The following is a 22921-nucleotide window of genomic DNA, read 5'->3' as shown; positions in this document are numbered from 1 at the left end:
TATCTATCCTTCTTTCCCGCCATTTTCTTAATTAATCTCCATTGTAGTCATCATTCTCTACAATATGTTGTCTTAAACACACACACACATTCAAGGAGTGTGTGTTCTAGCGACCAACAACCATATATTTTCATTCTATGTTTATATTTTGGCATAACTCATGATAGAAACAGAATTTTAGGTGGGGGAAGGGGTGAAACATCTGAATATTGAAAGTTTTATCTGGAAGGGGTTCTAACTATTAGTATGTAAACTTTGGAACGACTAAATACTTAAGAGAGTTTCTGTGCTGGTATGCATGGTTCTAACTATTACTTTTTGAGTTAATTTTTTCATGCCTGAATATGAACTTTGGAGTAGCTGATAAAGGTGGATATTGTTACTGTTCTGTGCCTAAGTGAAGTTCTTGTGCTTAGGGACTAAAATGGATTATGAGGCTATTCTTTTAATGATTAAAGAACGTTTTCAGGAATATATTGATAGTATTATATGGATTCATAGAATCATCCTCCGAATACATCTATAGCACAGTGCACTGATATTGACATTAGATTTAATTCTTGACAATCCTAGCTCTTAACAAATTGGCCTCACATTCAGCAGTACATGGAAAAACAGAAATACTAAAATAGTGCCACCAAGTCCTGGTATTGAATAACAGTGTCGCAGTATATCAAAGAAATTTTTCCAGCTTGCTAGCTGCTAAAAATTCCTTATTTCAGAATCTCTATTTTTTTCTTGTTACTTGTTCATTAGTGTTACAGTTGCCAATATAATCAGGATTGCTGTTTTAGGTAGTTTTCTTACTTTCAATTTTGGTCCTGCTTTTATTTCTTGTAATTGAACTAGTGTAGTTTTTAATGGCAAACTGCTAATTGTTAGAGAGCTTTTCCAGTGTTCTATTTGTGTGGATGGATGATGGCTTGTAATCATGCATTTACAAGAATATATTGTTGGCTGGTTGTTGTGTACCAGAATTTCAGCTGAACAAATGGGGTCTCCTAATGCTCTATAATATTGTTTTATGATCGGCTTGATTGAAAATTTTCAATCTCTAAGCGAATATGCATAAAAAGAGGATGATTTTAATTGGAAAAGGGAACTTCATAGTGGGGAAAAATTATTGCTCCTTTAAAGTAATTAAACAGTACCACTGTTCTTACTCAGGATGGGCTGCTACTAAAATAGTTTTACAACTCTCTTATCATATATATCTATAGCTGAAACTCTGCAGCTCTTTTGAGCTTGCTCTTTGTATTGTGTTTCGTTGAATATGCACAAGTCCAAATTCAAGGCAATGGTACTTGTTGAATTATATTGGATTAATATGTCGTTTTGTTGAAAATTCCTGGCTTACATATGGATAATGTACAAAGGTGTCGTTTTCAATTACTAGTAGCCGCACTTTGACTTGTGAAGCCAAGAGGTTTAATAAAGAGTCAAAATAGACGTTGTGGGAACGATGCACGTACAGGTCATCAATTTGTATTAGGTGTTAATCGGGTATGAAGATAGGTGTCAGAAGCAATTTCGGATGGAAAAGCATGCATTTGTTAGTTTTTGTCAAATGATGAAGGCTCCCGGTTTGCGCTGTGATACAATGGTTGTTAGTGTAGAAGAGCAAATGGCCATCTTCTTAATGACTATTGGACATAATGAAAGAAATAGGATGATACAAGGACATTTCTAACACTTAGGTGAAACTATTAGTAGACACTTCAACAAAGTTTTCCTAGCTGTGGCAAAGCTTTCATGTGAAATTATCAAGCTGCATTAAAGTTTGAATTGTATCCCAAGGGAGATTCTTAGGAATAGGAAGTATTACCCATATTTCCAGAACTGTGTTGGGGCAATTGACGGGAAACACATTAGTGCTTGAATACCGAAGGCTGAGCAAATCCCTTATAGAGGCTAGAAGAATTACTTCACACAAAATACTATGATGGCATGTTCATTCAACATGTTATTTACTTTTGTAGATGCTGGATGGGAGGGCACTGCAAATGACTTTAGACTTTTTCTATACTGCATTCGAAAGAAAGATCTTAACTTTCCTAGGGCTCCGGAGGTTGATGCTGGCTATTCAAATATGCTACGATATTTAGCACCATTGAAGGAGAATCGGTTTCACTTACCGGATTTTCATCGTGGGGGTAAGACCATAAGGGAAGGAAGAGGTTTTATGTTGGTTGTGTCTCTCCCTTGTCTTTGTTTCTTCTTTGTAATTTAGTAAACCAAATAATAGTGCACATGACTGCATTGATTAAAACGAGAAGGAATATTTGAGCATGGGAAACATACCAATGGCGGCTAGAGCAATGTGAACGCAGTAGAATGTTGAAAATAAATTGAATTTATGGTTGATCTTGAGAATTAATAAGAAGAAATTAGGGGGAGAGGAAATGGAAAACATAAACAGGAGAGCATCATTATCATAGAAGTAGAGGAAACTAAAAGAAAATAGCTAATTTCCAATTTTTAGGGATTAAAAATGTGGTTGTTATTCAATTCTCATCTCTCTCTTTCATTTTCTCTCTCTTTCATTTTCCCGCAAGGTATCCATGACAGATGAATCCTAAAGGAGGATTGAGCTCGTTGGGGGGCATTGGAGCTAATTATTCTTCAGCTGCTCCTGAGTGGAATTCCAAGAAACCTAAATGTGCATCTTCTTCTGCAAATTTATATTTTGCCACACTATTCCTAATTGTTTCCTTTTTCCCCTCTTTTCTTCAAAATAATTACACTACCTTACAACATACAAACTTATATTCACACATTAACGTTATTTTTTTGTGTATTTTCTAGTAGGCACATTGCAAAATTAGTGGGAGACAATTAGAAGAGGATTGAAAGATGTTTATATTAGTTGTTGAAATGAATTATTGGAATTTTATGGATAGTATCATATGTGAATATTAGATAGATTTTGACTATTACCTCTTAATGTACAATAGTGGATACATGTATTTTTTTTTTTCTTTTTCAATGGTTGTATTTCTATGTAAATATTTTAGAACACATGAATATCATCCAATTTATCCTTTAATCACAAAAATTCATTTATTAATATGCAATTTCACATGACGACTTCTCATTTGTAAAATCAAGAGTTTGAAATTTATGAATATTATTATATAAATGAAAACCTCTCAAAAGCCACAAAGCACATATATTGTGTGTGCGTGCGGCTATACTAATTATAATGATTTTAATTACTTCTTATAATTGAAACTTAAGACTTTTAAAATCAAATGAGAAAAGCCTATAAAATTATTTTATTTTTTTAGTTTTTAATTCAATAAAAATTTTAGTTCATAAAGAGAGTAAAATAACAAATTTGATAGATGGAAGTAAAATAAATCTATTTTAATTTTTTTTTTTCAATTAATCTCTACAAACCAAGGACTGTGCTTCGTGGGACAAACCTAGCAAAGTTGGCCACAATAAACATTGGAACAGTAGTCTATTGCATCTCAGAATTCTCTACAAAACATGCAGATGAGTAGTCAATTCCTCTGTTCTTTGCTCCCCTGCTCTCCGAATCTTCCACACTCATATTAAATTTGATAGCTTCTCTTCTCCCTAATTAAAACTCCCTCGCTCTCTCTCAATGCAGAGCATGTCTTGGAAAGTCTCAGAATATTTGAATTAATGGAATTGGTGAATTATTTGTTTAATAGAGTGCAGGAGATGCAGGAGAGTTCAATGAAGAGAGAAACAGAGACAGTAACAGAGAGATACAGAGAGTGGGCAAAATGGATGGAGTGGTCTCGGGAGCATTTTTAGATGCCCAACCACTACAGAGGAAGAAAAAAAAATCATCTGCATCCTATACAATTCCATTTTCTATCCTCACTCTGCTAATCGAAATTTTTACATTCTGAAAGCTCAATTCCTCAGTTGCGTGTTCCCAAGTGCTCCACTATTTGCTGTTTCCACCCATTCCTACAATCAACACGACAATGAACCTGTTGGCAGAGCAGCACGCCACATCTCACTCTCTCTCTCTTTAAATGGAAACGTAGATCGTTCCTGTGTTTGGCATTGTTATCTCGTCATTGCCACTACCACTACCATCTTCGACAGTCGACGGTAATGCAATTAAGGGCCTTGACAGATCCAAAACTCTTCGAAGTAGAGGGTTTAGGTGGAAAGAGGAGAAGCGTGAGCCTGCGGTGGCACCACCCCTTGCCATCCGCCACCACGCACCCCACCATCTCCGGTGTGTATATGCTGATTGGCTGGCTGTTCATCTTCTCCATTGCCTCCATGGCACCAGTGCTATCATCTCCCTTAGCTCAGATTCATGGGATTAAGTCATTGCCTACACTTTCAGATCTGCTGCAAACGAAGGGCCTGGTGTCACCCTTGATGATACAGTCACGGAGGTGTTGGTGCATGAAAATGAGAGAGTTTTTAGAGGAGAGCAATGCGTCTAAGATGGAATGCTGTATGATTGAAGGGCATCTGCAAAAAATTTTGTAACTGAAATCAGTAAAGAAGAAAGAAGAAGAATGGTGGTTGAAGGAAGGAGAAAAATGGTGAAGAAGAAGAATGGAGGGGGAAGAAGGAAGAGATTTATGAGGCAGTTATTAGGATTTTAACATGTGAAGAGGAAGTTATGGGGCAGTTTAGGAGTATATTTGTGTCATATGGAGGCAGGGGACATTTTGGGAAACTTCAAATAACAGACCAAAGAAAGCAAATTCCCTTTCTAATAGTAGAGAGAATAAATTTGTGAATAGGAGGAATCTCCTCAAAATTTCCCTTCTCTTGCCAATAAAAAAAACCATTCGCTCTGTTCTCTGCTCTCTCTTCCCTCTTCTCCCCATGCCTGAGTGACTCCATTGATGCCGGGGAGTCGGTGGTGGTGCACCTACTATAGCAAGCTGTCTCTCTGTCCTGAGCTCTCCCTCTCCCCCACTGGGTCTCTCTCTTCCCCCTCTGTTATGCAGGTGGTGGCGGTGGTGCGACTACTACGCCTGATCTTTCTCTCCCCCCACTTGAACTGATTTTGCATGGGTGGCATCTCCCCCTTATCTCTGTTTCTTCTCCCTCTCAAATTTTTAATTAAATACATCACATAATAATGCACATGACTGCATCGGTTAATATGAGAAGGAAGATTTGAGCATGAAAACATACCAATGGCGGCTACAGCAATGCTAATGCAGTAGAATGTTGAAAATAAATGGAAATAATGGTTGATCCCGAGAATTAATGAGAAGAAATTATAGAGAGAGAAGGCGAAATGGAAAATATAAACAGGGGAGCATCATTATTGTAGAAGTAGAGGATACTTGAAGAAAAAGCTAGTTTCCAATTTTTAGGGCTTAATAGACGTAGTTTTGATTCAAGTCTCATCTCTCTCTCTCTCATTCCCCCCCGCAAGGGATCCATGACAGATGAATCCTGAAGGAGGACCGAGCTCGTCGGGGGTTGCTGGAACTACTGATTCTTCTGCTGCTCCCAAGCGGAATTCCAAGAAACCTAAATGTGCGTCTTCTTCCAGAAATTTATATTTTGCACTCTATTTCTAATTTATTTCTTTTGCTTCTTTGAATGCGTAATGTCAATTATCTTTAGTTGCAATTATTCTTGGTGTTTTTGCTGCCTTTATGGTGTCTTTCGAGTTCTTTATTTTTGATATCGTGAACCGTTTAAGCAAATATGATTCTATGAAACAATGTATATGATCTGTTTAATAGCAATTTAAATATCTCTTGAGAAATAATATTTTTTTCTAATTATTTTTTTAAATTACTATTTGGATGCAATCAGTTTGTGACAAATTTACCTGACATATTGATTTATAATTTTGTATTCTTGCATTGCCTCTGGAAATAAATAGCTGGAGCGTATATAGTTGCATATAAATTTCATTTCAGTGCAGGGATTTATTCATACATATTTGAGCTCAGCAAAAAAAAAAATGTTTATAGATATTGAAATATCCTGACAGACAATTTGCATTTTCTTTATGATGATGTGTAGTTGTGTACTATAAATCCCCAAGTGCATACATAATATTTTTAAAAACATGTGGTTGGCTCATCCAAATTTTGGAGCTTAGTTGGGAAATGGTTGGGTGAGTGTACTATGGAAGGTTGAGAAGATTTTTGTTTTATGAAAAGATTGAGATATGTGAAAGAGAAGTTGAAAAACTGGAATATTTTTGGTCATGTTTGATGTAGAAAAAAAAATATTCTTGAGTAACTGGGTGCAATTGATAGATTGGCTTGAGTAGGTTCTTCTTTCTGAGTACATTGTTGGTAGACAAGTCCAATTGTCTAATGAGTTTGAACAAGTTGTTTTTAAGGAAGAGATGAGTTGGAGACAGAAATCTAGAATGAATTTGGTCAAGAATGGGGGTTGTAATTCTAGGATTTTCCATTGGGTGGCGATTGGTAGGAGAAGAAGGAACTTTATTAAAGAACTTGAGAATGATAGGGGAGAGGTTATTAGGGATCCTAACCGTATTGCTGGCCTGATTACTGAATTTTACAAGAATCTCTTTTTAGAGGAGGATGAGGGTAGAGTTATGATTGAGGAGCTGGAATAGTGTCCTATATCAACTAATAAAGCTGCTTGGCTAGAGAGACCTTTTGAGGAAGGCCGGAATCGATGTTGTATATTTGAAATAGGTTGACCTCCTTGCTTCTCTCATGGTACAATCCTCTTCCCGCTGAACCCCTTTTCTTCTTTATCCTTGGTCCACAAAGACAAAATGTAGGACTGGTAGTAGATTAAAAGCTCAATTTTTGAGATGGATAGAGAAAAGGCTCCTGGGCTAGATTGTTTTACTATGGCTTTCTTTTAGGGTTGTTGGGAGACCTTGAAGGGAGACCACCTCAAAGTTTTTCTTGAATTCTTTCATGATGGAGTGGTAGGGAGGGGTTTGAATTCCACTTTAATTACGTAATATCTTGGTCTCCCAAAAGATGGTGTGGGTAAAGTCAAGGACTTTAGACCTATTAGCTTGGTAACTAGTGTCTATAAGATTTTCACTAAGGTGTTATCTAAGATGTTGGCTACTGTTCTGGAGGACATTATCTCTCTTAGCCAAAGTGCTTTTATAGATGCTAGTTACCAAGCTAATAGAAAAATCCTAGATGCTGCCTTGATAGCTAGTAAGGTGGTCGAAGATGCTGTCTGTAGGAATAAGAGGGGTCTTGTGTTGAAACTGGATTTTGAGAAAGCTTATGATAGGGTGAGCTGCTTCTTGGACAAGATTATGGCCAGAAAAGGTTTCGGCCTGAGGTGGAGAGTGTTTATCTTCGGTGGTCTTTTCTGTCTTAGTAAATGGCGAGGCCAAGTCTTGGTTTCATGCATCCAGGGGTCTAAGATAGGGAGGTCCTCTTTCTTCCCTTTTCTTTACTATCATGGTTGATATCTTGAGTACGATGATTGAGAGAGGTGTAGATGGGGGGTTGCATCATTTATCATCTTTAGTTCTCAAATAATACTATACTCTTTCTATCAAATAACATAAGCTGCTTCTTTAATTTGTTGACTATCTTATAGGTGTTTGAGAAGGTGTTTGGGCTGAAATTTAATCTCTCTAAGGTGGTGTTTAGTTCACAGTTGGAATCAGAACCGGAATTGGAATCTACTAGAATTGGAAAGGGAAGGTCGGATTCCTCTCGTGTTTCATTTGACACAGAATTGAAATTAAAATTATATTATAGTGTTTGGTATATATAGACATAGGAATTAGAAGTGAGTCTTGTTTATCAATTATGACATTATAATATAAAAAATTATTCAATTAATTAGTATGGAATAATAATATTATACATATATAATTATTATATAATATTATTTTATTAAATAATACAATAAATAACTTTTTACAACAAAATCATATTGATAATCATGTACTTGATTATACTTTGCATACTATATTTTATCACATATTTTGTTATTAGTATTTTGTTTAAGTATATTATTAATATTACATTTTATCTTATATTTTATAATTATCATATTTTAATATGTTATTTGTTATATCTAAATAAAAATCTCATATATTATAATATTATAACATAATTTATTATTTAATATAAAACAACAATATAATAAAACAATAACCGTAGAATTATATTTTATTACACAATAGCATTATATTCTTTTGTATATTATATTATTATTAAATTTTACTATTATTTATATTAATGATATTAGTAATGAATGTTATGACAACTCTATTCTAGTATTTTTATGTGTGATAATTTTATTATATATGATATAAATATTGATAATAATGGTTATAATATTTTATATATAAATATTATTATATATTTATATTTAATGCTATCATAATATCAATATTATTTTTTTAGATTTATGTAATATATATTATATAATATTATATTACATTAAATATTTTATTGTAATAAATATGCGCCTATTATATTTATTATACAATAGTATTATATTTTTTTGTATATTATATTATTAAGTTTTATTATTATATGTTTATAATTGATGATAACAATAAATATTTTATTTTATTTTATTTTAAAATTATAAACACTAATAAAATAAATCAATAATGTTGCCGCATGATAATATTTTTATATTTAATACTATTCTATTAGTTTTAATGTGTTATAATATTTTTATATATAATAATAAAATGTTAATATTGATGGTTTAATATTTATATTAAAAAATGTTATTATATATTTATATTTAATAATATTATAATATGTAGGGTTGCGTATATATGCATTATAATAATAAATATTGTGTTTAGGAATCAGAATTTGATTTTGTAGCAAGAGACAGGAATCAAGAATAGGCAAAAGGGAGAATCCCATTCCTGTATTGAATGGGCATCAGAATGAGATTACCGAAAAACAAGTGCTAGGAATGGGAATCGACCATTTCGAATCCCGATTCCTAGAGTTGATTCTCAATTACCAAACACCACCTAAGAGCGGAATAGTGGGTTTGGGTGTTAATATGGATTCTTGTGCTAGGCTATCTGGTTGTGTTTTTTTGACTTGGCCTATCACTTATTTAGCTGCCCCCCCCGTGGTGGTAATCCCAATGCAGATTCTTTCGTGGACCTTGATTTTGAGAGAGTGGCTAAGAGACTGGATGGGTGGAAAGGAGCGTTCTTCACATTAGGGGGTTGTATTACCCTTATCCATGCTTGTCTATCTTCCATCCCTTTCCATTACCTTTCTTTTTTAAGAATCCTTGTGAGATTGGTGTGGAAGCTTTAGAAATCAATTAGGGATTTCTTATATTCTAGTGGGGGAGATGGTAGTAGAGTTTGCCTTGTACGTTGGAAGACTTTTTTGTTGGCCTAAAAGGGAGGGAGGCTTGGCTTTTGGTAACTTGGTGTCCAAAAATGTCTCTTTGGTGGGGAAATGGTTATGATGCTCTCCTTTAGAACCTAATTGCCTTTGGCATAAGGTAATTTCTGTAAATTTGGAATGCTACAAAATTGGTGGGGAGCTAAAGTGGGAATTGACACTACTTATTCGACTCTTTTGAAGTTTATGTCTCAGGTTTATGATTATTTCCTTCATAAAGTCCATTATACAGTGGGTAATGGGGAGCATATTCACTTTTGGGAGGATCATTTGGTGGGGGAGATGCCTTTGGCTTGTATTCTCCCTCATCTTTTTCGTTTATCAAATCTTCATGACATCCCGATTTCTGCTTTTCTTCTTTTGCAAGAAGATGGGCATTCTTGGAACTTCTATTTTTTTTGGAAGAAATCTAAATGAGAGAGAGATTAATTAGATGGTTCTTTTGACTGGGTTGCTTGATTCTTTTCATGTTCATTTGGGGAGTGATAATAGGTTTGGAGTTTAGATCCTTTTGGGGAGTTCTCTTGTAAATCCTTTTTCACCTACTTGACTTGTGATTTTACTGCAGATCTTTTTGCTTTGTATCCTTTGATTTGGAAAGCTAAAACTCCCTAAAAAATAACAGCTTTTATTTGGATTGCAATACTTGGAAGAGTTAATACCAATGGTTTGCTTCAGAAGAGAGGACCTAATAAGGTCCTGTCCCCCGACACTTGCATCTTTTGCAAGAGTGAAGAGATTTGTGCACTTGTCCTTTCACGTTGGATATTTGGAATAAGTTATTTGGTATATTTGGTTAAAATTGGGTCTGTCCATACACTTTGAAGGCCTTTTATTTTTTTAATTTTTTTTAATTCATTTTTTATTCATGTGGGAACTCCAGCCACCGACAAGACCTTTGGACCCCCCGGTGCGGCACCAAACCAAACCCACAGGTCGGCGACCTTCCCCCTTGATGCGCCTCCCATTGTTAATCTGGATGCGATCATGGCTTATTCACACTTGGGTTGACTTTCGGGAAGCGGTCACTCTCCCATGACCCCTCCTTTACATCATGCGGATGGAATCCCCTGAGGGGCTACAAAGCGCACCAAGACCTTGTCACCAAACCTTTGATGCTCATGTTATCCCCGCTTGCTTTACCACCGTGCCATGCCCTTGGGGGCCACTTTGAAGGCCTTTTATACCATTACTTTTTGGGGTTTTGGAAAAGGAAAGGATAGGAAAGCTCTATGCCGTAGTGTTGTTATGGCTATTGTTTGGGGTGTTTGGTTGGAAAGGAATGCTAGAACATTCAAAGGTGTGGCTATTGCTAATAATTTTCTTTGGGGTAGAGTGGTATATATTGCGTAGCTATGGATGTCCGCAAATGGTTTTTTTTCCGTCATGTTTGTTTGGATGACTTGCAACAGGATTGGTTGGCCCAGTTATATTGAGTTTGATTCTCTATTTAGGTTGCACTCTTTGTAACTAGTTTCTATTGATGTAAAGGGAGCATTTCTTATTCTCCTTGTTTTCTCTTTTTTCTTTTCCATTCTTTTTCTTATTTTCTGTTGTACATTCTTCTCTCTTTTAATACAATTTTGTGCTTATCCCAAAAAAAAATAAAATAGTTATTTAAAAATATAGTTAATTCAAGGTTATTTTCTGTATTTTAAGTACTTTGGGGGTTATTTTGTAATTTCTTGTTTTACTTGGGGTTATTTTGTAAATATTTGTTTTATTTGTATTTTAGATGTATTAGTTCTGTTTTTTTTTTTTTTTTTTTGGTGTAATGATTGAAACTGATAATTATCAATTTGAATCTAGATTTGCAGAATTGTTTTCCCTCTCTCTTTCATGCTGCCTTATCCCTCTTCTCCTTTTGCCTTCTTCCTTCTTTCTTCTTCTTTCCTTCTTCCTCTGTTCTTCTCTGTTGTGTTCTGTTTTGCTCTGGCTCTGCTATCTAACTCTCTTTCTGTTTCTGATCCTTCTATTCTTTGTCTTGTCTCTCCTTTCGTCTCCCATCTTCTTCTTTTTTTCATTCTTTTCTTTCTTAATTCTCTCTATCATTATCTCTATTTGTGGTTTTCTATTTATGCCGTACATCAATTTGGTATCACAACTTAACCACAATTACACAGCAATATGCCATAGGCAAACCACACACCTTGCAGCCATCAAAAGCAAAGACCAGAGCATTGCCATTGTTGTGACAGACCATAAATAAGGAACATTTTTTCTTTTATTCAATTTCTATTGCTGTAACTACAAGTATTCTTGCACAACTACCACTTTTACGAAGCATTCAAAGTTCAAAAATTAAGAAAAATTCAACATTGAAGCACCAATGGAGAAATTTAGATGTTTGTATTGTAGCTATGATTTTGTATTTTACTATGGGAAAAATTCTGGTTTTTTTAAAAGTTTAGTTAATCATGGTTATTTTATGTTTTTTATGTACTTTGTGGTTATTTTGTTATTTCTTATTTTACTTGGGGTCATTTTGTAAATATTTGTTTTAGTTTTACTATTAGATGTATAAGTACTTTGTTGCAACATATGAAACAATTAGTGATCAATTTGAACCCAGATTTCTAGAATTGTTTTCCCCCTCTCCATCATGTAGCCGTCCCCATCTTCCCCTTCTTTCTTCTTCTTTGTTCTGTTCTGTTCTCGGTTGTCTAACTCTTTTTCTGTCTCTCTTCATTTCCGATACTTCTATTCTATTCCTATTCTACCTCTGCTTTCTTCTCCCCTCTTCTTCTCTTCTTCATTCTCGATCTCTTTCATAACTCTCTCTCTCTCTCTCTCTCTCTCTCTCTCCGTTTCTGTTATATATCAACTTGGTATCAGAGCCCAACCATGATTACCGTGCCATAGTCGAGCCACACACCTTGCAGCCACCAAAGCCAAAGACCAGAGCACAGCCATTGTCTTTGACCAAAGCTAGGAACAACTATTTTCTATTCTGTTGATTTTTTGAGTCCAATCCCGTTTTGATTATGACAAACCACTCGTATCTTATGTGTGTTTTTAAGTGCTTGACTAGGTTTACATTTTAGCACACACATAGGGAAAAGAAAATGGAAGCCATGAAGGATTTCAAGCTGATTCATTAGGCGTATTCCATAAAGAACAAGAAGAGCAAAAAAAGAAGAAGTTTATTTTTTTTGTAAATGCGTTTAGTATTTGAGTTTTGGTCTGTAATAATGCATGACATGCATGATGTGATTGAATGCTCAAAGGCCATAGACTGACCATAGGGACCAGACCTTTCACCTAAAATCTTTTTCAAAATTGCTTAAAACTTACAAAAGGTTTTAGGATAAAAAATAGGGCCAAAATCAATTTTACAAAGACTTGGTCAACCGACATTGGATTTTTTGGGTCAAATTAAGGGCAAAATAGTATCTTTTTAATGCCCTCAGTAGACTGACCTTGCATGTTTAAGTTGCCTCGATCGACCAAACATACTCGGCCGACCGTCCCTTTATGCTCTATGTGCCTCGGTCGCCTGAACCCAAATTGGCTTGTTTATTTAAGACTCAGCAGACCGGCCATTCATATTTTAATTTGCCTTAGCCAACCGAACTTGGCCTCTCGGCAAACTGGCCTTCACCCACGGTCGACCAAACCTACGAAGGTTAGGGGAATCGCCATGGTCAGCCAACCGGCCATCTTCCACGGCCAACGGGACCCGAAATTCAATTCAAAAATTTTGTGTCTGTTTGGCTGACCGTCCCTATCCCTCAGTTGACCGAACCTCTCGAGTTCGCTATTTTTAACCGCGCTAATCAGGGGTCAATTTTAATTAAACTTTTCCCAAAATCCCATCCGTGTCCTCAATGGTCTAAATTTTCTGGGATTCTATATATACCCCTTCATTTGTCCAGATTAGTATGGATTAGCAACTTGATTAGCAATTTTTCTCTGAAATATTTTTTGTGCTAAAATCTTTTTTACTCCCACATTCTTGCAAGCATATTGTTCAAAAACTCTTTCTCATACTTTATTGATTGCATATTTTAGAAAGAGTTGTGTTCTTCTCCTTCATTTGCAAAGTTATTGCAACTTGAGGGTAGATTGAATACTCAATCTTGTGGGCATTTATACATTCATTTTATAGCTTATTACTCTCTCTCATACTGGCATGGTTTAATCTTGATTTTTTGAGAGTAAGCTAAAAGTTCTTTTCCCATTATATTCCATTGATAAATATTGTATTGGGAAGAGCTCATCTTTGCTTTTGATTCTTAGCATCATTATTGCAAGAATCAAAAGCTTGCATATTATTTTTGATAAACGTTTTCGCAAGTTTAAACCCTAATATCTATTGTGCTTGAAACTTGGAAAATATTTTCAAGATATTTGCTTAGGGTTTTTGAAGTTCCTTTGATTATTCATTTATTGAACATACTATCTGAAATCAAAGGTCTCACTTGCACATATTCATATACACATATTTGAGAGTTGACATATAACTGGACAAAGTCTCACTTGTGCATAAATCTACATCACCTGCAAGTGCATTGTGCTGTATTGTGGTACATATTTTCTTAGTGAAGAAGCACTTGTATTGTACACGTTTATTAGTATCTATTGTATTCCCGACGTGTGGTCATAAGAGGATTGCACTTGCTTGCAAAGTGCACCAGATGGTTCAAACCCGATTAGAAGAACCATGTACACCTTTCTAAGTTGTGGTTGTAAAGGTTGGGGTCAGCCCTGCAATGTGACCCGGGGTATTTCCTTGCCCAGTAAGGAGAGGGTAGTGTATTCGGTGACGCTCCACCCATAAGTGAGCAACTAGTGGAATCCTCTTACTTGTGAGCTTGAGGCGGGGACATAGGTAGTATTGACCGAACCCTGATATCATATCGTGTGTTGACTCTTCCTTGCGCACTTTATTTTCTGCACTTTAATTCAGTTCATGTATGTTTTATTATTTATTGTCTTGATTGTTTTCACATACATGCTTTGAATACTATGGGTATTGGAATCATTTTAGAAAGACCCTAGGTTGCGATTTATTGCTTGTGGATTTAAGCTTAACCTAGGAAAAGTTATAAATTTCCAATTCACCCCCCTCCGGGGAATACACCAATTCCAACATATTCAATTTCTATTTCTGTGACTGCATCTATTGTTGCACTACTACAATCCATACGAAGCATTCAAAGTTCATAAATCAAGGAAAATTCAAAATGCAAAGTTCTGTTCATCAACTGCAAACTTTCCAGAAAACTACAGTCGTGCCCCTGTTTCAAACTTCATTTTTCAAGCATAATTTCATGACACCCTCCTCGCCATTAAAAACATAAAAACCCCAGAAACACCTTTTTCATCTTCATCTGACTAGGGGTGAGGCCCCATGCACCACCAGAACATCTCCTAGCTGACCACCTTTTGAAATTTGACATTTCCTGAAATTACTTTGATAAACCTGCACCACCAGTAGAATCACCTCTCCTTGATCAACTATCGTCCAAAAGATCATCGTTGGAGGAGCCTTGTGGGCGATGCACGTGGGAGAAACTGCCAGACTTTTCTGCATTTTGTAGAATCACAAGAAGTTGAATTTATTCAGGATATTTTGGAATTTTTTTTGCGATATTTTGACTTATACTTGGACTGTTGATGCAAATTTCAATGTTTTGATTAAATTTCGATTTCGACTCAAATTTTGAAGCTCCAAAAGTATGGAAATTTCGATTTCGATGTCAATTTCGATTTTGATTTGAAAAAATTAGGGAAATTAGTAGTAAAGCATGGAATTCTTTGTGAAACTTTAGAAATGATTAATAAACATAATAATATAAGTTTTTGGACTAATATATTGCAAATTAAATTCATCTTTGTTTTGTATGAAGTGGAAAAGTTGTGAAATAGTATGTGTATCAAACATATTTGTAAGATAATTTACATTAAACATATTCAGTTAATATAGTTGAAATTCATAAATCATTTAAATATTATTTATTATACAAATAATGATAATTTAGACATGAATGGTTAAATAAAATGTTACTATAAGTTTATTTTTTCATATAATTTCAATAGCACTTGTAATAATCTTTTGTTTCGATAAAATAAAAAAGAAAAAATTAAAAGCGAAATTTCATTTCACTCCTAAATCTCTCATTTGAATTCTGACAAAATTTCATTGTATAGTTAAAATTTCAACAAGTTTTGCTAAAATTTTGAGATTTCGATAAATTTTGGATGATTCATTGAGATTTCGATGGAAATTATGCAAGACGGAAATCTACTGCCATTTCAATTTCGAGAGTGATGGAAATTGGAAATTTCAACGGAAATTTCGACAATTTCGTGGAAATTTAAGACCATTCTTCCAGCATTAGATTGAGGCTTAGCTGCACTATTTTGAGATTACTGCAATAAAATAATTCTTTGTGAGATTTTGATGTTGCTATGAAGAAATCCAACTTTGATTATTTGATACATATTTTGGAGGATAAATTCAGTGTACCTGCACCATTTTTTCAAGTTTATTAGTGGAGCATCTACGAGTATCTAAGGACCCTTGGTGAAGTTTCATAAACTTACACAACTTGGACCCATAGAAATTAATTTAATGTCACTTAAGTGATTAGTACTTGTTTGAATTTGCATTGGTCCATATTTATGCTTTGATATAAAGAAAGAAAATCATCAGTTGTTTCCACATCTAGTTCCCACCTGATTAGCAATTCTCAACAATTGATAAAACCTAGGTGTCCATATGATTTTGATAGTTGTCAAGTCCTTTGTTTTTCTTAGATTTTTTGGATGACATGGAGAATTATAATTGGTGTGGATTGTCTAACCACCAGAGTATCTACCTAGATAAAATTTTTGGTTTAGCAAAGCAATATCAGCAAAAAAAAAAAAAAAAAAAAAAAAAAAAAGGGAGGGGTAAAGATTATTGTGAAGAACTTGTTACCACTTAGTCTAGAATGAGATAAATTTTGAGAGAGCAATGCAACCCACATTCTTATATGAAGCTATTAGAGGATCAACTGTGCACAGTGTAATCTTACGCAACTTTATTCTAGAGTAACCGTTTATGACATTGAATTTAGGGACCTCATTTATCGGTGTACTCTTATTGAGGAACCTTGAGTGGTGATTATGTTAAAAAAGGGTTGAGTAATGAATTTAGAAAGCATATTATTTTGCAGATTCAAAAACAACCCACTGCCCTATTTGAGGCTGACTACATGGTTTTGGAAGCTGAGAGATCTCCCCAGCTACCAAAGCATAAGACTACTTCCAATCTTAATGACTTTCATCATTCTAAATCGATTTCTCAATGGTCATGACAAGGCCCAGACGAAACGTTCATGAGAAAACTCAATCGTTTTGAGGATAAACAATGAAATATAAGAAGTGCACTTGAAAATTGTTGCATAATTGTGTATCATGACTACATAAATGATTTGCATATTATTAGTGCACAATTTTTGTTTCTTAGTGGACACGAGTCATGAATCTTCTCAAACTGAGGCCTCAGACTTGTCTTTTAGTGTTCCTAAACACTGTTGGAGCGTCTAGGTCAGAGATGGACCTTGACTTGTAACCAACCTTGCTTGTTGAGACTTGCAGTGAGCTTCAAGATGAGTTGCCTACTACTAGGAAAGATACGTTTGTGAATTTCCTTGCTATTTCAATCACAATTTTCCATTTCTAACCCAGAGAACGAGGAGCTATTGGTTGCTCCCAAGTTTGTTGAAAATTATATAATCATGGATCTTATTGCTGAAATCCCCTCGAGATTATTTCTACTCCATTAAATTAAACTTGTCTCTCCATCCTTTGCATCTTCTCTCTGCCCATCTTCTTTAACCATATCTAGTGAAACATTGTCCATCATTCTAAAACATGGACCGAATGATTTTTTTTTTTTTTTTGAGTTTCCAATAAATTTGGATATTAAATTTTCTTGTTTGGCAGACTTGTTATTTTATCAGAGGACATTGCAGCCTTCTATGCTACTTGCAGTTGGAGGATATTTTAGATACTCCCCAATGGTGATTGACGATGTGATGCAGTTCATGCCACCTCCTGATTTGCTTACATGTTGGAATTTGTTCCTGTTCATGGAGTAAAAACTATTGCAACATTTGAGAACTACCAATGGAGAACTTTAGATGTTTATATTGTAACTAAGATTTTATTTTTTTATTTTTTTATTTTAGTCTGAGGAAAACTCTGGTTGTTTTAAAATTTTAGTTAATTTAGGTTATTTTGTGTATTTGAAGTACTTTGGAAATGTTTTGCGATTTCTTGTTTTACGTGGGATTATTTTGTAAATATTTGTTTTGATTGTAATATTAGATGTGTAAGTACTTTGTTATTATGAAACAGTTATCAATTTGAATCCAGATTTCCAGAACTGGTTATTTGAGACACTGTAAGCGGTGGAAATTATTGTCCACAAGGGGTGGAGTGGTGTGCCAACCATGTCCTTAAGTACCAAGTTACCAATCAGCTAATTTCAGATCTTGGCATCTGGTCTTTATTTGATAAAATGATGTTGTTTAGAATTACAGCATTGTTTCTGTCTCCCTTTAATCAACTTTTTTCTGTGACTTGATTTATCAATTTGCAATTGATTGCTTATCATTTTTTACCTATTTTTTTATTTTTTTGACAGACGGTTTGCTTTTTTGCAGATTCTAGGTTTTCTCAGCAAGAGCTTCCTGCCTGCAAACCAATTCTGACGCCAGGATGGGTATATATAATGGTTTAGCTATATTGTTATTTTTTAAAATGTAGAAAATAAAATTATTGCATCATTTATACTTTTAATTATATTTCCCCTTATCTTTCATTAAACATGTCAGGTCATTACAGCATTCATTTTTATTGGCGTAGTCTTCATCCCCATTGGACTTGCTTCGTTGTTTGCATCAGAGCGTGTAAAGTACTTTATGCCTTTGTAATATATTGTCCATGTGGAGTTGTATGGTTTTCAATTGATGATGTTAAACATGAAATAACATTTTGTTCTACTTGTAGGTTGTAGAAGTTGTTGACCGTTATGACAGAGACTGTGTTCCTGCAAATTATAGCAACAATATGCTTGCTTATATACAAAGCGCTGAGACTAATAAGACTTGCACTAGGAGTTTGATTGTTAGTCCCTTTCTTAATAGTTGTTTTTTTTCCTTTCTAACTTTTGTGTGTGTTTCATCCTTCCAGTGTAACCATATTTACTTTAAAAAAGAACTTGAAAATTTTCAGGTTCCAAAGCGAATGAAAAGTCCTATTTATATATATTATCAACTTGACAACTACTATCAGAACCATCGCCGGTATGCAGACTTGACTTGCAAGATTAATACTAATTTGGTACAGGTTTAATTTTGTTATGTTGACTACATAATTTTCAGGTTTCAAAGTTCAGAATTTATTTATCTTTTCCTTTGTTGTCACTAGAACAATTATTATCTCCAATTTGATGTCATCAGAGGAACTTAGTTTTTTGAAATAAATCGAATGGAAACATGTTTAGAATTTGCCATTGCAGTGAAAATTTTAACCCCCTTAGTGTTGGCATTAATTAGCCCCCAGTTTTCGGGTATAAAGATATTGATGCTTAACAATATATTGTTGTGGAAATTAACGTTGTTAATTGTGAATTTTACTGAACAAGTGATGCAGAACAGCATCAAGGAATTGCAGCCAAGAGATAATTATGGGTGATAGAAGAGAGAATAAGAAGGAATAAGAAAGAACTGAAGAAGCGAGGAGGAAAGAGATATGATTGGTGGGAACTAAGTTAAACTTCTCAAATCAAATTCATCAAAAACTAACCCTTGCATGGCCTTCACACCCTATTCATATGAAAGCCTAAATTATATGAAATTACACATAAACCCCTAAAGATACATGAAATTACAAATGAACCCCTGAAGAAGAACCACCAAATGGAGAACGTTAGATGTTTATGTTGTGGCCAAAATTTTTATTTTAGTTTGGGAAATTCTGGTTATTTTAGAAGAAAGTTTAGTTAATGTAGGGTTATTTCGCATATTTTAAGTGCTTTGGGGTTATTTTTTAATTTTCTATTTTAGTTGGGGTTATTTTGTAATTATTTGTTTTAATTGTAATTTTGGGTGTATAAATAGTGTGATCGTTTATTGTATTGAACTATTAATTATCAGATTTGAATCAGGTTTTCCATATTGTTCGCCTTCCCCTCGTACGGTTCTCCCCATCTTCTTCTTCCTTCTTCCCCTCTTCTCTATTATGTCTCTAATTTTCTTTCTGCCACTCTCTCTAATTTTCACTTTCTTTTATCGCTGTTCTGTCCTTGCTTTCTGCCTACAGCATCTTCTTTCTCTCTCGTTTCTTACTTCTTTTTTTTTCTTCTCCTCTCTTTTTCTCTTTCATAATTATCTCAGTTCTCTATCTTTTGTGTGTATTCAGCTTCTGTCCTACATCAACCTTTAAAAGGGTTTTCTATTACAAATAAACCCCCATATAAGCATAAGCCTAATTAATTACTCCTAAATTTATTGGGCTGAAATCCAATAGTTCCTTAACTCAATTCTCCTTAATCAGCCTCCGATGAGAGTCCATCCCATTGCCCTTTGATGTTGGGATGGGAAGAGGGTATTTTGGATGGATCATATTGACCAAATTTGCAGACCAACTTCAAGGAACAGGGTCAAGGGATTGTTAGCTCTCTAAATCCAAATGTGTTTAATTGATTAGTAGTTTATTATGTGTGTTTAGTTGTTTGTGGTAGGATTATGTGTATTTTGGGTTTTGCTCCTAATTTCATGTAATTTAGGCTTTCTTACAAATACGGTGTGAAAAAATTCATGTTGGAGTTAGTTGAATTTGAACTGAGAAATGAGCAAGAGTTTTCTCTCAATTATATCTCTCTTTCCTTTCCTCTCTCTTCTTCCTTCTTCTTCTTCCCCTCTCTTCTCCTCTATTTATCCCAAATTTTCTCTCCTGGGCAGTATCTTACTGCTGTTCTTTAAATCTCCTCTATTTCTCTTTTAGTTTCTCCCTTGGCAGCAATTCTTTGACACTGTTATGCAACGCTTGATATCAGAGGCTAACCATGATGATGTAGGATGAGAAGCGGCTAATTGGATGGATTATTTGACCCAATTAGGAGGCTGATGTCAAAAATAGGGTAAATGGTTTTTTGGGTTCGAAACCCAAATGTGCTTAGTTAGTTAGTTTTTTAAGTTTGTGTGTGTACTTTGCTTGTATTAGGATTATTTATGTTGGGGGCTTGTTCCTAGTAATTGTGTATTCTAGGGTGTGTTTGTACATGCAATGTAGTTTTAGGCCAGAGGTATGTGTGTAATTTCATGTGTTTAGAGGCTTTCTTATATGTATTGTGTGAAAGCCATGCTGTAGTGAATTTGAATTGGAATTGAATGTGAGTACCCCCCTGGTGTCTCCTCTCTACTCCCTCCTCTTTCCTTTATTCTATTTCTCATAAATGCTTCCATGGTTGCAGAACCTTGATGCTGCCCCTGCATCATTTGGTATCAGAGCACAACCACAATCTCTTTCTTCCATTTTAATTCCTCCATATTTTCCTTTCAATCTTCCTCTTCACCCTCTTTTTCTCCTCTCCCCCCCCCCCCCCCAAACTGTTCTGCAACTTTTATCTCCCTCTGCTACTGCTTCTTCTTCTTTCCTTCTCCTCTTTTGTTCTGTGACTTCTCCCTCCCTCTCTGCTGCTGCTTCTTCTTTTTTCTCTGCTTGTTCTCTGGTTTTCTGCTCTGCCTCTGTTCTATTCTCTCACTCTCTGTTCTATATTAACCCTCCCTTCGCTTGCTTTCTGTTATTCTTCTTCTTCTTCTTCTTCTTCTTCTTCCACAGTCTTACTTCATGTCTTTTCCTCTCTCTATTTCCCTTCCATCATTCTCTCTCTGATTCTTCTCTATTCTGAAATTTCAGTCATTAAAAAAAAAAAAAACTGAAAAGCAGTTCAGAAACTAAAGCAGTTCAGCAGTTTCTGAACTTTTCCAGAAATTCCAGTCGTTCCCATTTTCGAAACCCTAATTTCCAGCCTAGATTCTGCAATACCACCCACACCACCAAAAACAGAACCCCCTGAAACTCTTCTCCTCGAAATTTCATCACCAACCGACCAGCCGTTAAGCTCCACGTGCCGCCTGAAATTCTCCAGATGCCGCCCCTTCAAAATCCACCATTGCCAGAGTATTTTTTGACACACCACCACCACCATTCGTCTCACCATCCTTCGATCTACCACCCAGAAATCATTGCCAGAAAGTTGCTGCCGCCGACTCACATGCGCCGGTGACTGCGAGTGGTATTCTGCCAGACTCCCCTCCTGCTGCCAGAATCGTGAGAAATTGGTTCCCAGCTATGAGAAATTGGTGTTTTCTCCACAATATTTTGATATGCAGCATGGAGAAATTGGTGTTTTCTCCACAATAATTTTGGCACGGAGCCCTGAAATTGCCGCTGCCAACATAAAAAAAATCAGGTTTTTTTTTTGCTGCATTTGTGAGTTTTGCTAGTGAATTTGTTTCATTTCTTCATGATACTCAAGATTAAAGGTGACTTGAAGATTGTTCTTAAATAATTGAAAGTGAAGTTTGTGATTTGCTTCATATAGTTGCATCATGGTGACCAATGTTGAATTGTTTGCAAAGGTGGAGTTGTTATTCGGTAAGGTACAAAATATGGAAAAAGCTTTTGGAAACTATTACTGGTGCTTTGAATAGGCTAACAATCAAAGTTGCAGCCTTAGGTAAGAGGCCCATGGAATTTCCTACCAAACAGGATGGTGGAATAGCTGCTGTCGCTCGTGCTTTTGAATTGTGTGAAGGCCGAAATAATCATTAGTAAGAAAATTAAACTGGAAGCCTCAGATTCTAATGGTGATGGTTCTCCTGATAAATTTGATGATTGGGTGTATTCTTTAGAGTACTATTTCCATTGGTATGACATGAATGAGCTAGAAAGTTGTACTTGCTGAATCAATATTGAAGGGAACTGCTCAAATTTGGTGGATTAAACAAAGGGAGATCTTTAGAAAAAGGAGATTTGGTGAGATTACAATGTGGGTGAGATGAAGTGAGCCATATAGGAGAAATTTGTGCCTCCTAACTATCAGCAGTGTGTTCATCTCCAGCTCTTTTATTTGAAGCAAGAAGAAAAGACAGTGATGGAGTACACTATTAGATTCTATCATTTGGCTACTCATGCCAATATAGAATGGAAAGAGGACGTTATGATAGCTTTGTATAGAAAAGGGTTGAAGCTAGCTATTGCCTCCAAACTTGCTGCATGTCATCTCATTACAGTTGGGGATGCAGCACTGGTTGCCACTTAGATTGAGGAGGACATGCAATGCAATCCTCCTAGAGCCACATCAGCCCTTTGGTTTGAGAAGAATACTAGTGGAGTTGTATGAGAGAAGATTTGAGCAATTGGGTAAAGGAGTTCAGACTAATACCTCTTGGAAGACTCCTGAGCATTCCGGAACAACTTCTAAGAGCCAACCATCATTCAAATGCTTTAAATGTCAAGGCCTTGGACATCGAGCTGCACAATGTCCTAACCAATTCATGGCTGTTGCAGAAAATGAAGAAGAAGAAGATACT

General features: G+C 35.3%; 1 protein-coding gene across 2 annotated transcripts in view; it reads left to right on the top strand.

Annotated features, from left to right (window-relative positions):
* Window positions 1-22921, top strand: part of LOC131160320 (ALA-interacting subunit 3-like) — a 50045-nt gene that overhangs the window by 4666 nt on the left and 22458 nt on the right. The window contains exons 4-8 of one of the 2 annotated variants that reach the window (XM_058115887.1): window positions 5406-5496; window positions 17984-18042; window positions 18155-18229; window positions 18330-18446; window positions 18555-18625. In XM_058115887.1, coding sequence (XP_057971870.1) covers window positions 5406-5496; window positions 17984-18042; window positions 18155-18229; window positions 18330-18446; window positions 18555-18625 — 413 coding nt within the window. Of the gene's footprint in view, window positions 1-5392; window positions 5497-17983; window positions 18043-18154; window positions 18230-18329; window positions 18447-18554; window positions 18626-22921 lie in introns of both variants that reach the window. The other variant, XM_058115886.1, reaches the window with a different exon arrangement.

The sequence above is a fragment of the Malania oleifera genome, chromosome 7, assembly GCF_029873635.1.
Source record: "Malania oleifera isolate guangnan ecotype guangnan chromosome 7, ASM2987363v1, whole genome shotgun sequence".
In the NCBI taxonomy this organism is placed as follows: Eukaryota; Viridiplantae; Streptophyta; class Magnoliopsida; order Santalales; family Ximeniaceae; genus Malania; species Malania oleifera.
The sequence above is the reverse complement of the archived record's forward strand: the minus strand, read 5'-3'. Positions and strand labels throughout refer to the sequence as shown.